The sequence below is a fragment of the Nylanderia fulva genome, unplaced genomic scaffold, assembly GCF_048542155.1.
Source record: "Nylanderia fulva isolate GAGA-0341 unplaced genomic scaffold, ASM4854215v1 Scaffold19, whole genome shotgun sequence".
Lineage (NCBI taxonomy): Eukaryota > Metazoa > Arthropoda > Insecta > Hymenoptera > Formicidae > Nylanderia > Nylanderia fulva.
In genome coordinates this window covers 2,123,684-2,141,623 of record NW_028190161.1, presented here as the reverse complement: position 1 = coordinate 2,141,623, position 17,940 = coordinate 2,123,684, and the positions used below count along the sequence as shown (strand labels likewise).

General features: G+C 31.6%; 3 protein-coding genes across 11 annotated transcripts in view; 2 read left to right on the top strand and 1 right to left on the bottom strand.

Annotated features, from left to right (window-relative positions):
• The window catches only part of Notum (palmitoleoyl-protein carboxylesterase notum), a 30,650-nt gene extending 20,249 nt beyond the window's left edge, over window positions 1-10,401 (top strand). The window contains exons 2-8 of the mRNA XM_029309266.2: window positions 4,925-5,294; window positions 5,885-5,945; window positions 6,033-6,262; window positions 6,720-6,929; window positions 7,026-7,317; window positions 7,494-7,804; window positions 8,059-10,401. Of these exons, the coding sequence (XP_029165099.2) occupies window positions 4,925-5,294; window positions 5,885-5,945; window positions 6,033-6,262; window positions 6,720-6,929; window positions 7,026-7,317; window positions 7,494-7,804; window positions 8,059-8,387 (1,803 nt within the window). The 3' untranslated portion in view covers window positions 8,388-10,401. The remainder of the gene's footprint in view (window positions 1-4,924; window positions 5,295-5,884; window positions 5,946-6,032; window positions 6,263-6,719; window positions 6,930-7,025; window positions 7,318-7,493; window positions 7,805-8,058) is intronic.
• Window positions 1-17,940, bottom strand: part of KaiR1D (Kainate-type ionotropic glutamate receptor subunit 1D) — a 412,954-nt gene that overhangs the window by 388,872 nt on the left and 6,142 nt on the right. For all 4 annotated transcript variants that reach the window (XM_085481707.1, XM_029309255.2, XM_029309257.2 and 1 more), the window contains exon 3: window positions 1,862-1,913. In XM_085481707.1, the coding sequence (XP_085337833.1) occupies window positions 1,862-1,913 (52 nt within the window). The remainder of the gene's footprint in view (window positions 1-1,861; window positions 1,914-17,940) is intronic.
• Window positions 11,622-16,650, top strand: LOC146723514 (PI-PLC X domain-containing protein 1). 6 transcript variants are annotated; one of them, XM_029309265.2, is made up of 7 exons: window positions 11,622-11,879; window positions 12,275-12,458; window positions 12,904-13,086; window positions 13,657-13,888; window positions 14,399-14,752; window positions 15,122-15,309; window positions 15,898-16,650. In XM_029309265.2, exons 2-7 carry the CDS (start codon window positions 12,410-12,412, stop codon window positions 16,257-16,259), a joined length of 1,368 nt encoding a protein of 455 aa, XP_029165098.1. In that variant the 5' UTR covers window positions 11,622-11,879; window positions 12,275-12,409; the 3' UTR covers window positions 16,260-16,650. The 6 variants fall into 6 exon arrangements, with proteins under 6 accessions (XP_029165098.1, XP_085337829.1, XP_085337828.1 ...); XM_085481703.1 differs by having other exon boundaries at window positions 11,622-12,013; XM_085481702.1 differs by having other exon boundaries at window positions 11,622-12,013; window positions 12,224-12,458.

Here is a 17,940-nt window from a genome sequence, read left to right as displayed (position 1 = left end):
GTCAATTCAATTACATTATTTACAATGAAATGTCCTGACAAATATCGTTAAGGAGATGCCTTCGTCAAGGAAGGCGACAACAAAAATTTTGCAGCAAAAAGTCTCTCTTTTCTCTTTCTCTTTCTTTCACTCTTTCTCTCTCACTATCACGTGTACTCGTGATAACAAAATATCGATCGATGCGCAAATACCAGAGCTCTGGCACAAATGCCACGAGTGCATCGTACCTCGCCTCGCCTCGTCGTAAAAAGCGCTTCAGATCGCGGTCATTTATCTACGGCGTGATTCATCTCTTTGACTGCGGCGCACGGTATCTTTAAACGTTTTACCTGCTACCAGATTCCCTGCAGCTAGTATACGGTGTGCCGCCAGTCCAAGTAACAGCCATCACTTTGTCGGCCTTTGTCACGGGGATTATGCGCCGGGTGGCAAATTATGACGGACACCTTCACGCCCAGGACACCCTCTAATGCGCCGGCTACAGAGCCGGCAAAAAGAAAGAAAGAGAGAAAGAGGAGGAGAGAAAGAGAGAGAGAGAGAGAGAATCGCGAGGATCCTTAACACACATTATAGTACGTGTTCCTTGAGAGGAAGCTCTAAATTATGCAAAAGTAGTTCATACAGTATGTAATTTTAATAGAAACTATTGTACTCACCAGAAAAGACATATGATTAAATAATAGTTAAACGTGAGCAAAGTTAAAATATTGTAAAAAGTCAATCCATCATATTTCACATAAATTCAAATAAGAAGCGACGTTTTTAAAGTTCATAGATATTAAAAATATTTTGAAAAATTAAAATATTATAATCTCATAAAAAATAAAAGTATATTTGTAGTCTATGATTATACGACTGGTTTTTCAATTATAATAGTTGAACGTGAGCGATAAAGTTACAATATTGTAAAAAATTAATCATCAGATTTCGCACAAATTCAAATAAGAAGCGAAATTTTAAAAGTTTATATAAATATTAAAAATATTTTGAAAAATTAAAATATTAATCTTATAAAAAATACATGTATATTTATAGTTTATGATTATACGCGATTGGTTTTTCAATTATATAATAGTTAAATGTGAACGATAAAGTTAAAATATTGTAAAAAATCAGAGAATTGCGAGGATCCTTAACACACTTTATAGTACCTACGTCTTCCTTGAGAGGAAGCTCTAAATTATGCAAAAGTAATCCATACAGTATATAATTTTAATAGAAACTATTGTACTCACCAGCAAATATTTAATAAAAATATTGTACTCACCAGAAAAGACATGATTAAATAATAGTTGAACGTGGGCGATAAAGTTAAAATATATTATTGTAAAAAATCAAGCCATCATATTTCGCATAAATTCAAATAAGAAACGAAATTTTTAAAGTTTATAAATATTAAAAATATTTTTAAAAATTAAAATATTAATCTCTTATAAAAAATAAAAGTATATTTGTATAGTCTATGATTATACGACTGGTTTTTCAATTATAACAGTTGAACGTGAGAGATATAGTTAAAATATTGTAAAAAATTAATCCATCACATTTCTCATAAATTCAAAGAAGCAAAATTTTCAAAGTTTATAAATATTAAAAATATTTCGAAAAATTAAAATATTAATCTCTTATAAAAAATAAAAGTATATTTGTCTATAGATTATACAATTGTGCGAAAGTGCCGAAAGAGAACGAAACGTTGTGATCATCAGTTATTAATTATGTAACAAAATTAATATTTCAGAATTCAACAAATCGAAAAAATTATTCCATATTTATGACCGTTTCAAAATGTACAGTAGCAGGAAATAGGTTATCTGAATTTTTTATCCTACCTCTCAATATTATAAAATTTGTCACTCACCGACTGATGCATAGCAGTGGAGTTGTTGATTTTGTTGTAGTTATCGTATTGTCTGTAACATACAAATATAAAATTCAAATTATAACAACGTGCAAAATATTTAATATTTCAAAAAATGATTATTGGACGAGTCAAACATTATATTCAATGACATACAAGAGCAGAATATTATTTCCAGTTATAAGTTAAAAAAATAGTATATTTACTAATTATTAAAATCTGTCATCAATTTATTGATAAAAGAATCATAATTAGATACTATTTTCAATTACGAATTAACAATATAAGAATTAAATCGTGGATTTGAGGCTATAAAAAACAAATTAACATTCTGCGAAAAAAATGAAAACATTTGCCTCAGGATATTGCCGAACTATATCCTCGGATTTAAATCGGCTTTTCAATCCTCTTTTCTCGATAGTTCTTGAATATCCTCACTCAGAGCGTAACATAGAACTACCTTTCGAAAACTCACACCAGCGAGCTGATTTACGGCATAATAAAGCGGTTAAGCGCAAAATGGAAGCTCACCCGTCCGAGTCGTCTACTTTATTTACGACCTCCCCGAAAGTTCCGATTCAACGCGGATTCTTGAAATCGCTTCGAGTCTGTCGCTACGTTTTCCCGATAATCTGTGGTTACGCGAAAAGTATACGACAAGAAGGAATCATGCCACTTTCGGTCACCTCTAACTTTTGCAGTAACAGAGGTATTATTCGCCCGATATTTAATGTCGATGAACCGTGGAACGTTTTTCGCTCAATTGTCTTCAATTTCTTAAGAAATCTAAAACCTTTCGTCATCCTGATATTTCTAATTGAGCTAAACAGTACAAGAATTTTCTATGGATTGATGAAAAAAAAAATAAGATTACAATTCAGAGAATCTTTGTCGTCTTACATAAGAACTTATGTAAGAAACAGGTTCTCCTTTAAAGATATGAATTCTTTGAATTCTAAAAAAAGGTTTTATAAATATATAAACAATATGAAAATTATAATTAAATTGCGAATTAGATAATAATTCTTCTTAGAGTCAACACCGTATTTTCAAGAATTTTTTTTTATTAAAAAAAATTATTGCAAAATTATTACTGTATGTACATATAAAGATGTGCGTGCATGTATTATGAATGTGTGTTTACGTGTGTAAATGTGTAGATGATTGTACACGCACAAAGGCCAAAAAAAATAATTATAGCTGACAGCATTTTTGAAATTAATCTTCTGAGAGAGAATAAAAAATAGCCAATGCTGTTTCGGAAAACTAGATGCTGTAGATGTATATGACAACTAATTGATATTTTAATTAAATAGAAAAATTGAAATCTCTTTCTCTAACTCACTTTAAATTAAACAAAAAGAATTTCGTTATTCATATTGACTATATTTATGTACTTTTCAAGCTTAATTTACTCAAAAGCTCTTAATTCACCAATCACTCAAGATCCAATCTTTAATTAATCAAAGACTTTATAATCGAAACTGTTTTCTTTTCTATGAATATACAATTATAGGTCTCCTATCATTTTTAGAGCGGTTGTTAATTTCGAATATTATAATGTACGATCGATAAGATATTTTAAATTAGACATTCGCTTTTCGCGTTAATCGCGACACTGCGAGACAATTCTCGGCCGCCGATCGACGATCGCGGTGTAAAATCACGATTTTTTCGCGGCATCGACGCGATGCAAAGGCGAAGACGAAAGAGCAGTGAGCTTCCTTTCCTTTTTGCTTCCGTTGCTCCGTATGGAGCGGAACCCAATTCACCGTTTGCGGCCTATTATGCCTGATCATAATTGCGTCGCAACAACGTTTCTCCTTCCTACTATCCGCAATGTTGGCGGCGGCCTTTCATCTCGGCCGAGATCGAGACCTAGCTTCTGTTTCCGAGGTGTTTCCGCCGCCGGCTACCGTTCTGGAAGCTGGAACTTGATCTTAAGTAGTCGCTTTCGTGAAAGAAAGACAGGAGGCCGAGGGACGGTGGAGGAACGTTGTTGCGGTAAAACACGCCAAGAACACCGACAGAGATGATAGTCGGACGCGAGATAAAGAGGGAGAGTGGCGCCGTGTAGCTCAGCGTCGTCGTTATAGTCGTTTTTTAAATTATTCCTGCGGTTGCTCGTTTGTAACGTAGCCCGCGATGTGTTGGCCCGATATCGACGATACGCGTTCATATAAAAATCGCCGAAAAAGAAAAGTCCATCGATGAGAACCGAGGATTGATGAACATTCGTTATTCCAATAACGTTTCGATAAAATGATTTAATGAAATATTAATTAATCAAATAATAATTATTATGTATATGTGCGACAATTTTACAAGTTGTATTTTTCGTACAAACAAGATAGCAAAATGATTGATTTGAAAGCAGTTTGCAGTTTAATGATGATTGTCTTTTTTAAGCTTAAAATCGTGGAAATTTTTCATTAATATATCGACAATATTATTGGACATATAAAAATTAGCATAGAAGGATTATCAATACAAATAATGTACATAATTTCGTTGTCAACATATCTGTTATAAATTGATAGTAAAGATCAGAAGTATCAGTTCTGAATGTTACTTTTGATTTTGATATTTCAAATTTTCAGTAATACCTAAAATATTTAATATTTGTGTATGACAAATATTAAAAGCTTCGCATGATAAAAAAATTATTCTTGATACGTGCACTGAAAAAATTTATTGAATTCAAATAAACATTTTTATTTCAATACTGTCTTACAAATTATTTATTTGAAATTAATAATATTGATTTGATGAGAAAAATATTTATTTGATAAGGAAACCATTTTCAAAACAGATAAATATTCATTTGTTTCAAATAAATAATTTGTGAGACAGTATTAAAATAATAATATTTATTAATTTAATATTTATTTTCAGTGTATAAATACCATTTAATAAGAAAATTGTTTTGATTATTTTAACATTATGTGTTCTCTCCCCAACATTTATTTCGCAACAGAAAATGTGATTAACTGAGATTGCTGAGAAAGCATAGAGAAAAATTAAAGATATACATTATCGAGACTTCGTGTACGCGTGTTTTAGATTATCCTGTACCTAGTGGCTTTGAGCCTAACGATAGTTGCCGAGGACAAGTTCAAGAATACGGTCTCGGTTTCCTCGAGTTCGTCGGCAGAGATCCAGAGCAACACGATACAGAAGTTGATGAGCATCTTGGGGAAGTACGGGCTAGATGATCAGAGAGGTCTGAAAAGAGTCTACCTAAGCAACAGGTCGATCACTTGCAATGACGGATCGCAGGCCGGTTTCTACCTACGAAAGTCTCATGGCTCTAGGCGCTGGATCATGTACCTGGAGGGCGGCTGGTATTGCTACGATCAAAAGAGCTGCAGGGCTAGATGGATGCGGGTACGGCATCTGATGACGTCAACCCAGTGGCCCGAGACACGCGATGGTGGGTGATCGCTCGATAGCTTATAATTATACGTCGCGCGGAACGGAAATGATTTTCTGCTTGTGCATCCGAGTATCGAATGCTCGCGCTGCATCGCAAATTAATTTATGTGATCCTTCATGATGAATGCGCATTCTTGAACGTTCGCATTACCTCGCACGGTTCATTTTAATAATATATATCCGCTGCATGTCAATGTGTAAAAATATGCTTTGTTGTGGATTGTAATTTATTACAACGATAATGTATTATAAATCTTATTTTTTATCCAATTTATATGTATCAGACATATGTTCTCAATTTTTTTTCATTAGCATTTATACACGATATTTCATCATCGGATATTCAATCAGTCGTTGATATAATTTAATAATCTTTTAATTAGTATTAAAAATATCTCTTGGCAGTGAGTCTTAATAAATCTCTGTTAAATCTTTTTTATTCATAATCTTAAGATTTAATTTGCCTCTGTAAATTTTTAATATTCAATAATGATGAATTCAATAATTAGAAGAATATTATTATATAAATATGTATGTACATATATTATCACTGATTGTCGAAATAAAATTGTTCACAATTTTTTTCAGTGGGTGGAATACTCTCGCCGAATCCCGATGAAAATCCATTCTTTTGGGGTGCGAATCACGTGTAGGTATTGTCCATCGTATAATCGAGTTAGTGTTGTCCCGCCACAAGCAAGATTTTTCCGTAACGATGCTGTTATCGCTTCCACAGTTTTGTTCCTTATTGCACGAGCGATAGCTGGAGCGGCACCAGGGCATTCCGAGCGCCGGACGACATGTTCTCGTTTATGGGGGCAGAGATCGTGATCCAAATCGTCCGGGACTTGGTTCCCCTTGGCCTCGAAAATGCGAGCGCCTTTCTTCTCGCCGGTAGCAGCGCGGGCGGTACCGGCGTCATGCTGAACCTGGATCGCGTTCAGAATCTAGTGCACCACGAATTGGGTACGATGCGTCCAGATTGATTTATCAATTAATTATCCGCCCAATTACACTGCTCTCGAGGCTGTTATTGATAGCAGTTTGCAATTTTCCCGATAATAAATATTTGTTATTCGACAAATTAGTTAGGTGAATCAGAAATGAGAAAATCATGATAAAACGTGAACATTTATTGTCAATATTATCATTTAAACATCATATATCAAACATATATATATATACATCGTATATAAGTAGATTATTGAAAAAATCCTATTATATATATATATATAATTTTTTAAATAATATTTATTATTTAGAAAGAAAAGAATAGTCTATATATAAAATATTAGATTGCAGATTGGAAATCAAATATTTTTTCAAAAATCGATAAACATTTTTCTTCTGTACGAGTTCGTTAATTTATCTCCAATAGTTATCTGTGATACATAAAAGTGATAAGATTTATATATTCGCGCAGGCTTGAGGCACATTGCTATACGCGGTGTGTCGGATTCCGGATGGTTTCTTGATAAAGTACCTTACCCTCCAAAAGGTCTGTCGCCTGTCGATGCGATACAAAATGGAATGGAATTGTGGAAGTCACGAATGCCCCGCAATTGCGTACTTAAATATCCTAAAGAACCGTGGAGATGTTTCTTTGGATATCGACTTTATCCAACCCTGTCTGGTAAGTTTATGAAGTATTATGACGAAAATTTGACATAGCTGCATTGAATATAAAATATCTGTAGAGAAACTCTTAAATTTTCATTTAATATTTTAGCACCGTTGTTTGTCTTCCAATGGATATTTGATGAGGCCCAGATGAGAGCCTACAATGTAGCTGCACCGTTAACGAGACAAGAATGGGACTATATACATAAAATGGGTGACACTCTACGGCATACATTAGAAAATGTTACCGCAGTTTTTGCCCCGAGCTGTATTAGTCATAGTGTTTTGACGAAGAGAGATTGGAAGATGATTAAGATAGATGAAGTCTCCCTTGCACAGGCATTGTTTTGTTGGGATCACATGCCGATCGGAAATCATCGCAGAAACAATATATACAATAAGTAAGTATATATGTATGTGTGGTGTGAAACTGGACGATCAAAGACACAAAAAATTGATATTGCATTGTTTGTCGAAAAAATATTTGTAGCGCTAGTTGCTGCGAGTTTATTTCGACAAATAAATCAATGTCGATGAGACTTCGAAGATGTAATGTTATTTTTTGTTTGGCTGTCAGCACTCATTCGCAAATCGAGACCAATCAACTGTGCGGGAAGTCGCTGAAAAAGCTATTGCGTTCTGGTATCAGAAAGGGAAACGGTACGTCGATCGAAGGAAAAAGCAAAGCTGGATCTTCTACGGAAACGCAAAAAGCTCAATTGGCTGTCGTTGGCAAAACGCTGAAGAGAAGACCGGCATCCGGCTCGATTCAAGAACAGGAGAATAAGAAGAGGCGAAGGAAATACAAAGGCAGAAGAAGAGAGAGGATGAGGGCTAAAGAAGAGAGGTTAAAGAAGAAAGAGAAGCACGAGCGAAGAAAAGGCGCCGGTAAAGTTTAGCAATGCGCAAACATGTTTTGAATCTTGTTCAATAACAGTCGGCATTCTTCGAATAGTTTAACGCTGTTTTATACAATTATACAAATACAAATTGAATATAAAATTCATTTGCATTTTATCGGTGATAAAATTTAATATTTCGAAATTTATTATTAATCTCCCTCTCAAAAAAGATATATATATTATAATTTTTTTACGCGATTTGCATTAACAAATATTTCTTTTATGCAAATGTTCTCGCAGGTCGTCGCAAGCAAATTAATGGCAACAATCATACGGTCATATTTAACGGCACTAGACCGCAACGATCGGTAATACCGTCGAAGAAACGGAAGTGCGTCGAGGACTGCCATTTCCGTATGATCGAGCGCTGTACTTGGCCTCAATGTAACCATAGCTGTCCTAAGTTGCATAATCCCTTTACGGGCGAGGAAATGGATCTTATCGAATTACTTAAGAGCTTCGGTCTGGACATGAAAAGCGTCGCGAACGCTCTTGGTATTGATATACATACGTTGATTAGTATGGACCAAGAGAAGTTGGTAAATCTTCTAACACAACGCGCAAACTAGCGAAAGGTATTCTATCCTAATGATTATGCAGGATGCTCCTGCTTGCTTTATCGATATCTCTGTTGACATATTTAAGAAGTCAGATATTTACGTACAATTCGAAAATATGTATATATTATGTTTCATGACGTGGAATGATTCATATCAGCGTTTTCGTCGGTATCAATGTAGTATAGTACTTAAATTCGAAAGAATATATTCATTGTTAATAAGATATATTCAGAATTGAAAGCAGTAAATTTTTAACAAAATTAGACGTATAGATATGTAAAAATAAAATATAACTTGTCCTATCTTTCTTCTAATATAACGATAACTTGAAAATGAATAAATTAAAATTAAAATTTAGGTAAGAAACGGGCTACTAAAAAACTAGGCGCAGAAATTAGGCGCAACAAACTTGTTTTAAAATTTATTTTAAATTTTAATTTTTTTAGTCCTTTCTTTGGACCAGCCTTCAGTAGATTGATTAATAAAAAATTCATATGTCTTGATCTACATCTTCATCTTACGTCTTTGGAAAGTCTTCTATTCTCACCCGTTAAAAAATGATGAGAATAATTCGAAAAGTCAAACAAAAGTTCACGAATAATAGTGTAAGTTAAAGAAAATAATGTAAAAAAATTTTATGATGAAAAATTGAGTGAAAGAAGAATAAATGCAGAGGACTCACCAAAGCGATCGAAGACGAGATTAAGAACAAGGAGTGAAATATGACCTCAACGATATATAAAAGAGTATAGAGGTGTGTAAAATATAAATAATGACATACGTAAGTGAATCGTCAGCACGTAAGTGCGTAAAATTCAAATATTTACAGCTTTACGATACTAATAAATAATAATAGATTTGTATAATTGTCAGATATATATTTAGCCAAAGTTCGAGAAAATATATTTCTTTTAGGCTTGACGACAATCTTTATGTCGGATATCTTTGCGTATCGTAGATTTAATTAAAAATGGAGACTGCCATTTAATCGCCGATGAATATTAGGCCCGCGTCAGAGAAACAGATAAAGTATAATTTTTTTATGTAATAGGCAACGAGCGAAATCGCAATGCTTAAATTAGAGAAATGTTACGCGTACAACCAAAATAAATGTATATAATTTTATAGAAGAATCTTTGATGATTCTTTTCCAGAACTCGTTTTGCAAAAAGGACGAGAAAACCTAAAGAATAGATATTTCGATCGGTCTTATTGCCGACACGGATAAGGAAAGATAAGAGTTCTGGCGTGTAGAAAGTGTATATTTCATTATAACTATATAGTTACATGAATATTTTAATTTATTATAGTTATAGGCAAAATATAACGAAGCACGTAACTATGTTCTACGAATTAATTCACGGCGTACAGTTTATCGCTGAAATCGAGCAAGAATGCTGTTTTAAAAAAACTCTTTCAATCTTGTATTTGTTCCGATGCAAAGTACTTTTAATTTTGATTATTTTTTGTTGTCAAAAAAGATCCTTTTCTTTATATGTATCTCTATATATTTTTGTATTCGCCACTAAATCAGTCAAAGATCTAATTTGCATATCATCTGAAATTTAATTTGCGTATCTTTTGAGATCACTTGAGTCTAAATTAGTTACACGCACGAAAGACTGTACGGAGGATCTTTCAATGACAAACGGAACTGATTTTCTAATTTAATGTCGGCACGGAAATTTACCAGCAAACAACAACGATTAAACGACCGACAAAGTAGCTTCATAGACTGATTAAATTATCTACCTCAACGAATCAAATTGTATTAACGTCCTTCATGTACTATAATTGTCAGCTTAGAGCATCACGATAAGAACAGTTACTGTAAGTTAATGCGCGTAAAAGTATATTGTACTTATGTCTTATGCTCTGTAAATAACAGGTAATGTGTTATTTATTTAACGTAGAGTAGTTTGCGATTGCAGCGACATATGCATAATTTTTCGTTGCGTGAATACATACATATATATAATTCATTGACAGTATTAATGAAAAGTATCGTAATTATTATTTAATTCTTCAGAAGAATTATTTGTATAATAATTTTTTTCTTGTCAGTATTTTGTTTAAAATTTTGTTACGAATAAAAATAAAATATTAACTTAATATGGAGCGTACATGAATTAGAGTTACAATTGCTTTTTATGATTCATAAAAGATCATTGGAAAATAATTAAAAATGTCAAAAAATGCAGTTACAATACTTTTCATTGGTGCCATCAATATTGATATTTGAAATTGAATAATATCGATATTGATATTTGAAATGATATTTTGAGATTTAATTTATTTTCTCCCTTTTTAAATTATGACCACATCTTTTGGATGTGAATGGGATCGGAATATAACGAAATATTTCAATATTTCAGCTTTTATTTGCATATACCATATAAAATGTAATGTTATCTTTTAAAGAAGCATGACACTGTAAATAAATTGTATATCTGTTGTATTGACTTGATGTTTAGTCATTTATTCATATTATTTATTAATCATTTTTGTCTTTTGTGTACAGACCAATAATTTCTAATAAAATCTACATATTATCACATCTATTATTTTATATCTATTAATTCAAATACAGATATACATTTTTCATTTATTTCATAAATGGGACGAAGAGCTCGTAAAGAAGAATTTTTATTCCAATATTTCAATTGAAAGTGTCATAGTAAGATCCACGCGAGCAATATTTGCAAAATATTATATACGCATATTGCAACGCGAAACCGATAGGCAGATTTGTAACATACTCGCGATCGATCTATCCCGACCAAATGTAGCTTTATGCTTCATAAAATGTCGAACGATAAATCGCATTCTATACGTTCGGTCTCTATACCTGTACGTAACGATTAGCTTGTTTGCTCTCACGACGCGTTCCCTCCTGACACGCAGTGTCCCCTGTGCACGATGCACGAGGGCGATAATTCAATGTAGAAACTGAATCCGTTCTCCCAACCTCTCGCGATCGGTCGAATGACCTCGCATCCATCGGCGACTCTCCCTCGAAACTATAAATTTTATGATGGCATATGCAGGAAATGATATTTAATGTCGACAGATCAGACCGGGCCCGACCCCGGGTATACGCGTACGCAGCTGATAGCCAATGTGATAGAGAGGCGGACGTGAGAGGAGAGAGAAGGAAGAAATGAGTGAACCCTGGTCCCTTCAATTAATGTGTCCGAGGAAGTGACGGAAGGATGGAAGCCGCAATGTGCTTGAATGTTGCCCATAAGCGGGCTCTGTATTAAACTGCTCCGGTTACCGGCAGCTCGTTCGGCTGTCCATCGTTCAGTCACTGGATTGTCCGCCGCGCCTGTTGGCAGGACACCTGAATTCTGGTTTTTTTTTTTTCGCACGACTTTCATTTCGCGCGTTTCGGGGTTTCCCGATGCGACGATAATGTTTGACCCGATCGAGGGATCCTTATATGCGTGGCAAAAGTGAGACGTGATTGGAGGAATCGAAAAAAATCGATCGTTGAACGCGGTAGTGGAGGAGAATTGTATTTCTTAAATCGCACATTCCATTGCGCATGGATAATTTTTCACTCGCGAAGAGAGTGGGATGAATTTTCGATACGAAACATAATACTATTATCAATGACGTGGATAAATTTGATGGCGAGTTTCAGTTCCACTGTTGCTTAATTTTTGAACTGGTCTAAAAATATAAAAGTAAAAACTGAAAGAAAAAAAAAACATTGCCCTATTTTTTATTTAACTTTTCTATTGTATATTTTCTATTTTTCTATATTTTTTTAAATTTATTTTAAATAGGAAGTATTTCTAACTCTCCAAAAGTGAAAAATTATTTATCATTATTTAACAAAGATTTGACGGCGCGTTAATGTGTAAATAAATTGCAAATTTCGAAAACTTTAGTTCTCGTGTCAATCGTTATGCTCGAACAGATAAGAAACTGTCTGGTTAAAATACGAGTGTACGACGATTGTTGATATTGGAAGATTGAAAGCGATAGATAAATAATTTTCATCGAAATCTCTCATCGTTTTAATTATGCAGAAAGGAATTGTTTTGCTACTTCTCTATGTCTTCTGCGACACTGGTGAGAGTAAATTATCGTGTTTATGTAACACGAGTTTTTCATTATTATTATATTATTTTTTATATTATTTTATTGGAAATGCAAAATTATATATATTTCAAACAGATAATTTTTAATAAGTTGAAAAAGAAGTCCACACACATCATCGAAATTATGTAACATATAAATATATGAATAAAAAAATTAATATTTTTTATAGTCACATTTCTCATAACTAAAAAATAAATATACTAATTTTTCTTTAAATTTTGCAAAGAAAATTTGAAAAATGTGAAAAATATTATTAATATTTGTATGATTAGATTTGCTTTTTTGCTAAAAATTTTCTATATAAATATTTTTATCTAATATTCTTAATATATATTATCTAACATCAAATTATATTAAGTGATTCATAATATTGTGCATTGTATTTTCTAAATTATTTTTCTAATTTTGCTTTTAGTATGGGCAGGACAATGTGGAAAGGTGTGGGTCACGGTTTCCTCTTTATGGAGACCAATTGCTGCTTCCGATAAAGTTATCGATGCGGAATTAGAAGTAAATTGGGAATTTGATTGTCCAGAGGACACAAAATATTCAGATACCCAGATCAAAGTGTTCACTGCTGATCCATTAGAAGCACATAGTAATAAATTTTGTACATATTGTATTCTAATGTTAAGAAATAGCGATTGAACAAAATCGTACTGACACGTGATTCTTATTGTATTTACGTATTACGTATTACGTATAAACTCCGCGTATATCTAAAAATATTTATTAAAAATATCATAATTTATAATAGAAACAAAACACGTACATAGAGTGCAATAGGTTCTAATTGTTGCAAATAAATCTTTAAATTTATTTCTTTTAAAAGTGCTGTTAACAAAGTTCGAGATTTATAAGTTTATCTTGCTTTCATCTTTCACTGATTGCTTAATACAAATCGCCAGCTTATGCGCGTCGAAGCGCTTTGAGTTTGTCGTTAAAACTTGTTCGTTAAGTCTCTCTTCCGCCTATCGCATTCAATTTGAAAACACTGATCCGTTCGAAATGAATCCCTCGATAGTTTTAAATCGTTTTCAATCCGATTTATCTTACAGAATGAATCGTCATGAAATCGAACGTATCAATGTTTTATCATATTTTCTCATGATAAATCTATCGAATTTTGGATATCGAAAAATTTGTAGACGCAATTTACTTTTTCCAGATAAAATGATAAAGCCTGAATTGATCTTGACTTCCTTGCAACATCCGCGAGGATATTACAGAACAAATATTACTGTCGGTCGACCACCGTTACCAGGAGGATGGGATACAAAGGATGGGGCGACTCTCCCAGGACCACATTGTCTCGATTATTATGCAGTTCTTTACAAAGATGGTCACATGTTCTCCGTGACTTGTTTGCAGATTTGGCCGACTTGGATGTATGATATGAGGTAATTTTTTACATATCTTTAATATTATGAATTATCGGTATTTATCTTTCCAAAGCAATTTACGCTTTCAAACGGAAATTAATAAATGCTTAAGTGACAAGAGGAATAAATAAGTAGTAAAAAATATGTAAAAAGAATTGAGAAAGAATTGATTACAAATATCAGTCTCTAATATTAAACATGAATTTTAATGTAACATACACTGTAAAAAAATATGTAAAATTACATAAATAATAAATGTAAAATTACATGATAAATAATGAAAAGGTAAAAATTTCTATTATTTATCGTGTAATTTTACACTTATTATTTATGTAATTTTACATATTTTTGTGTAATATATTACATATTTTTTTACAGTGTACATGCAACATAAATGTAACCTAAATTAATATAAGTTTGTAATAATTTGAAATTATTATACTAATTTGCCAATCAATAATAATTATACCCAAATTTCTTTAATAATTATTATTGTATGCTAATATCGAGAAAATGTTTCCTTGTAAGGAGAGAAATAGGCATGCTTCCTATCGGTAGCCTAATGATACCCGGGACACATAATTCTGGCTGTTACAAACATGGCGATCTGTCGCGTCGGGATGCCTTTCAACGATACTTGTTGACGCAAGATCGCGACGTTTGGACGCAGTTGGTGCACGGTATAAGATATTTGGATATCAGGGTTGGATATTACCCATCGATACCGAACGGCACCGCACTCGACGAAGAAGGCAACCATGTGAGTAGATTTTGGATCAACCACGATGTCATTCGCATCACACCTCTTTCGGAGGTCTTAAAGGATGTGAGAAACTTTTTGGATGCGGCGAGAGGTGAAGTTGTTATTTTGGATTTTCATAGGTAAGTCGCGAATATACACAGAGATTCTATCAGTTGTTTGGAATATTGCATCGTACACACTTTAAATTTGCGGAAGCATACATTTATTCTAAATGGAATTAGTATTATTTGTTGTAAAATTCGAGTATCTAAATAGACGTTAAAGGAATTACATAGGGAAAAACTGGAAAAATGCTTAAATATATGTATAATGTTAATTAATTGTTGCTTTTGTTCGAATCAGCTTTTACATCTTTTTTCAATTTTTACTTTTTGCGTACTATCTAGTATTATTTGTTGAAAATTTTAATAAAATATTATTTTGATAAATATGTTTTATATCCAGAATATTTGTATATAATAATAATTAATGCAGAAATTAACAAATAGATTCCCCGTGGGCTTCGAAGGTAGGCCAAACAGACATCGAAAATTAATAGCTATTTTACATCGAGAGTTCGAAAAATTAATTTTAAAACCAGACAGAGGGGTTGAAGGTCTGGGACCAACATTGAATGACATCTGGACCGGCGGGAAGAGATTAATTATTTGTTATGGCGATAAACATATAGTAAATGGTAAAGGAATTTTTATCATTTCTAACGTATAAAGTGATAATAAAAGTGATAATAAAAGTGATAATAAAAAATAAATATATAAAAGTATATAAAGAAGTAGTCGTATGATTTTTTGTATATATTCTTCAAATAATTTAACATATTAAGTCTTAAATTCTCTTTTAATATAATCAATATTTATATATAAAATTGCACACAGGAGTGCACAATTTATATTACAAATCGTAATATGTTAACATAAATTAAAATATATTTTATAAAATATATAGTAAATGTCTGATTTGACAATTATTCTTTTAACAAAAACTTGATTGAATATGTGTATATTTCATAAAATTGTTGAAAATTTAACAAAATAATTGTCTCTGCCACAAAGTATTTCAAATTAAAAATTTCAATAAAAAATTATATATTAAATATCAAAATGTGGCTTACAAATTCTAATCAAGATAAAAATGTGTCTTACACTTGTTAATTTACATAAAAATGTGTCTTACACATGTTAACTTACAGCTAACGAGTTTAATTAGCTCAAATCAAGAGAGTTTAATTTAATTAATAATCTGCATATAATTTTCTTTAATCTAGACTATGATTGGTTGTGGCCACCCTTGTCGCAAGTATGGGGCAATCAACAAACTGTAGAAGGTCTATTTGAGTATTTGGATGAAGAAATTTTCAGATCAAAGAAACGTAAGAATAATCAGAATCCATTGTGGGCAGTAATGGCAGAACTGACGCCATTCCCATTGGATATTTTCTTTAATTTATCCGGCGGACTTCGGCACATGGCTGATTCGGTTAATCGAAATCTCACTGTCAAGTTTCAAGAGGAGTGGTGGAAGGAAACAAATATTGTTGCTACAGATTTTTTCCTCGGAAACGACCTGATCTCGGTATCGAGAATGTCGAACATAAAAAAAAGTAATATCGCACAATGGCGTTTATAGATATAAAATTATATTGATAACATAATAAAGTCCTTGTTTCAAAAATTATAAGATAAAAGAATCATTTCCGTTAAACTCATAAATTATATTAAAATAATGTATATATTGAAAGAAATTGATATTCCACGAACGGGTTGATTTAATATGAAATTCACTAGAAACACAAGACTCAAATTCTTTCGTTTATTATTTGATATGATTGCAAAGAAAAGAAGAGAAAAAAGTGAAAGAAAAAGAGCGAAAAATGCTTAAACAATATTAATACAATAATTTATTTAAATAAATGTGATTAGTAATAAAAATATTAAGTGACAGGTTAATGTTTGATAAATATTTATATTGTATGCAATGCAATCTGTATCGACTTTGCAAATAAAAATTTCATGATTTTTATTTGAGTTTTACTTAAGTAAGCCGTGATAAATACGTGAACTTATAAATTAGTGAATTATAAATATAGACATATGTATAGTTATATATGGAATTAAATATTATTATTAGAGCTATCACACAGAATAAACTTGCAATGTAATCATAATTAATGAGATACAACATTCTTTACTGTGGAAAATTATGTTTTCTCAATTGGTATAATTTTTTAACTCTTCCTTATATAGATGTCGTTATTATCAGGATTTTAATCATATATATTTTGATGATAAATTGTATCTAAGAAAAAAGCTGATGTTTTTTTTAAATATAAATCTTATAACTGACAAGAATTTTTAAAATAAAACTTCCAGATTTTAAAAGTATTTGTATTTTTTAACTCTGTTAAACTAAATCAGTAAAAACAATATTCAAAAAATCAGTCATACAAGATTTTACGAAGATCAATATTTTATTAATCTTCGGTGAAGACATAATTTATTTCTTATGTCTCATTGATTATGATTGTAAGAATTCATTGAAAAATCAGTAATAATCATACATTGCACCGAAAAAAGGCGCCAAGAGGATTCTCTTAATTTAAGATGATTATTCTTATTTTCAGTAGAGAAAATGCTTAAATTAAGAGGAATTCTTGGCGCCGTTTAAAAATAAGATAAACTTATAAACTTAAAAAAATAAACAAAACTCTCAGCTAAATTCAGATATTTTTTCAACAAAATATATTGCTACAAATTTCATATATGTAACAATTAACATGAATTTAATATTTCATATATGCACGGAAAAAAAATTAGCTACCATAGCTAAATTTTAGCTGTCCATATATTACACATGAAATTTAGTCAGTTATCATGCTTAAATTTTAGCTATGACAACTAATATTTTTTAGCTATAACATTCTCCGTTAAGCTATGGCTAAAAAATATTAGTTATCATAGCTAAAATTTAGGCACGATAACTAAATTTCAGGTTGTTATATATGGACAGCTAAAATTTAGCTATGGTAGCTAATTCTTTTTTTCCGTGATGTATAATATTGAAATAAACGCATTTTAAAATATTATTGATTGAAATAGTCATTACCACAAATTGATTTTTTTTAGTGAAGTTTCACTGTAATATTATATTTATTTGTAATATTATATTTATAACTAAGATTATTCAGTGATTATTTTCTACTTTTTAGTAATAAAACTAATTCCATTTAAGAGAGAATATATCATATATTATTATCAAAATAATATTGCAGCTGATAGAGCTAAAAATATATATTTTTAATGATTTATAC

Excerpts from the sequence above, each read along its gene's own strand:
- LOC146723514 (XM_029309265.2), top strand. The coding sequence starts at position 12,410 with ATGCAGAAAGGAATTGTTTTGCTACTTCTCTATGTCTTCTGCGACACT. Across the intron at positions 13,889-14,398 it reads ACTTGGATGTATGATATGAG|GAGAGAAATAGGCATGCTTC; the intron begins GTAATTTTTTAC and ends TTTCCTTGTAAG. Across the intron at positions 15,310-15,897 it reads CGATAAACATATAGTAAATG|ACTATGATTGGTTGTGGCCA; the intron begins GTAAAGGAATTT and ends TCTTTAATCTAG.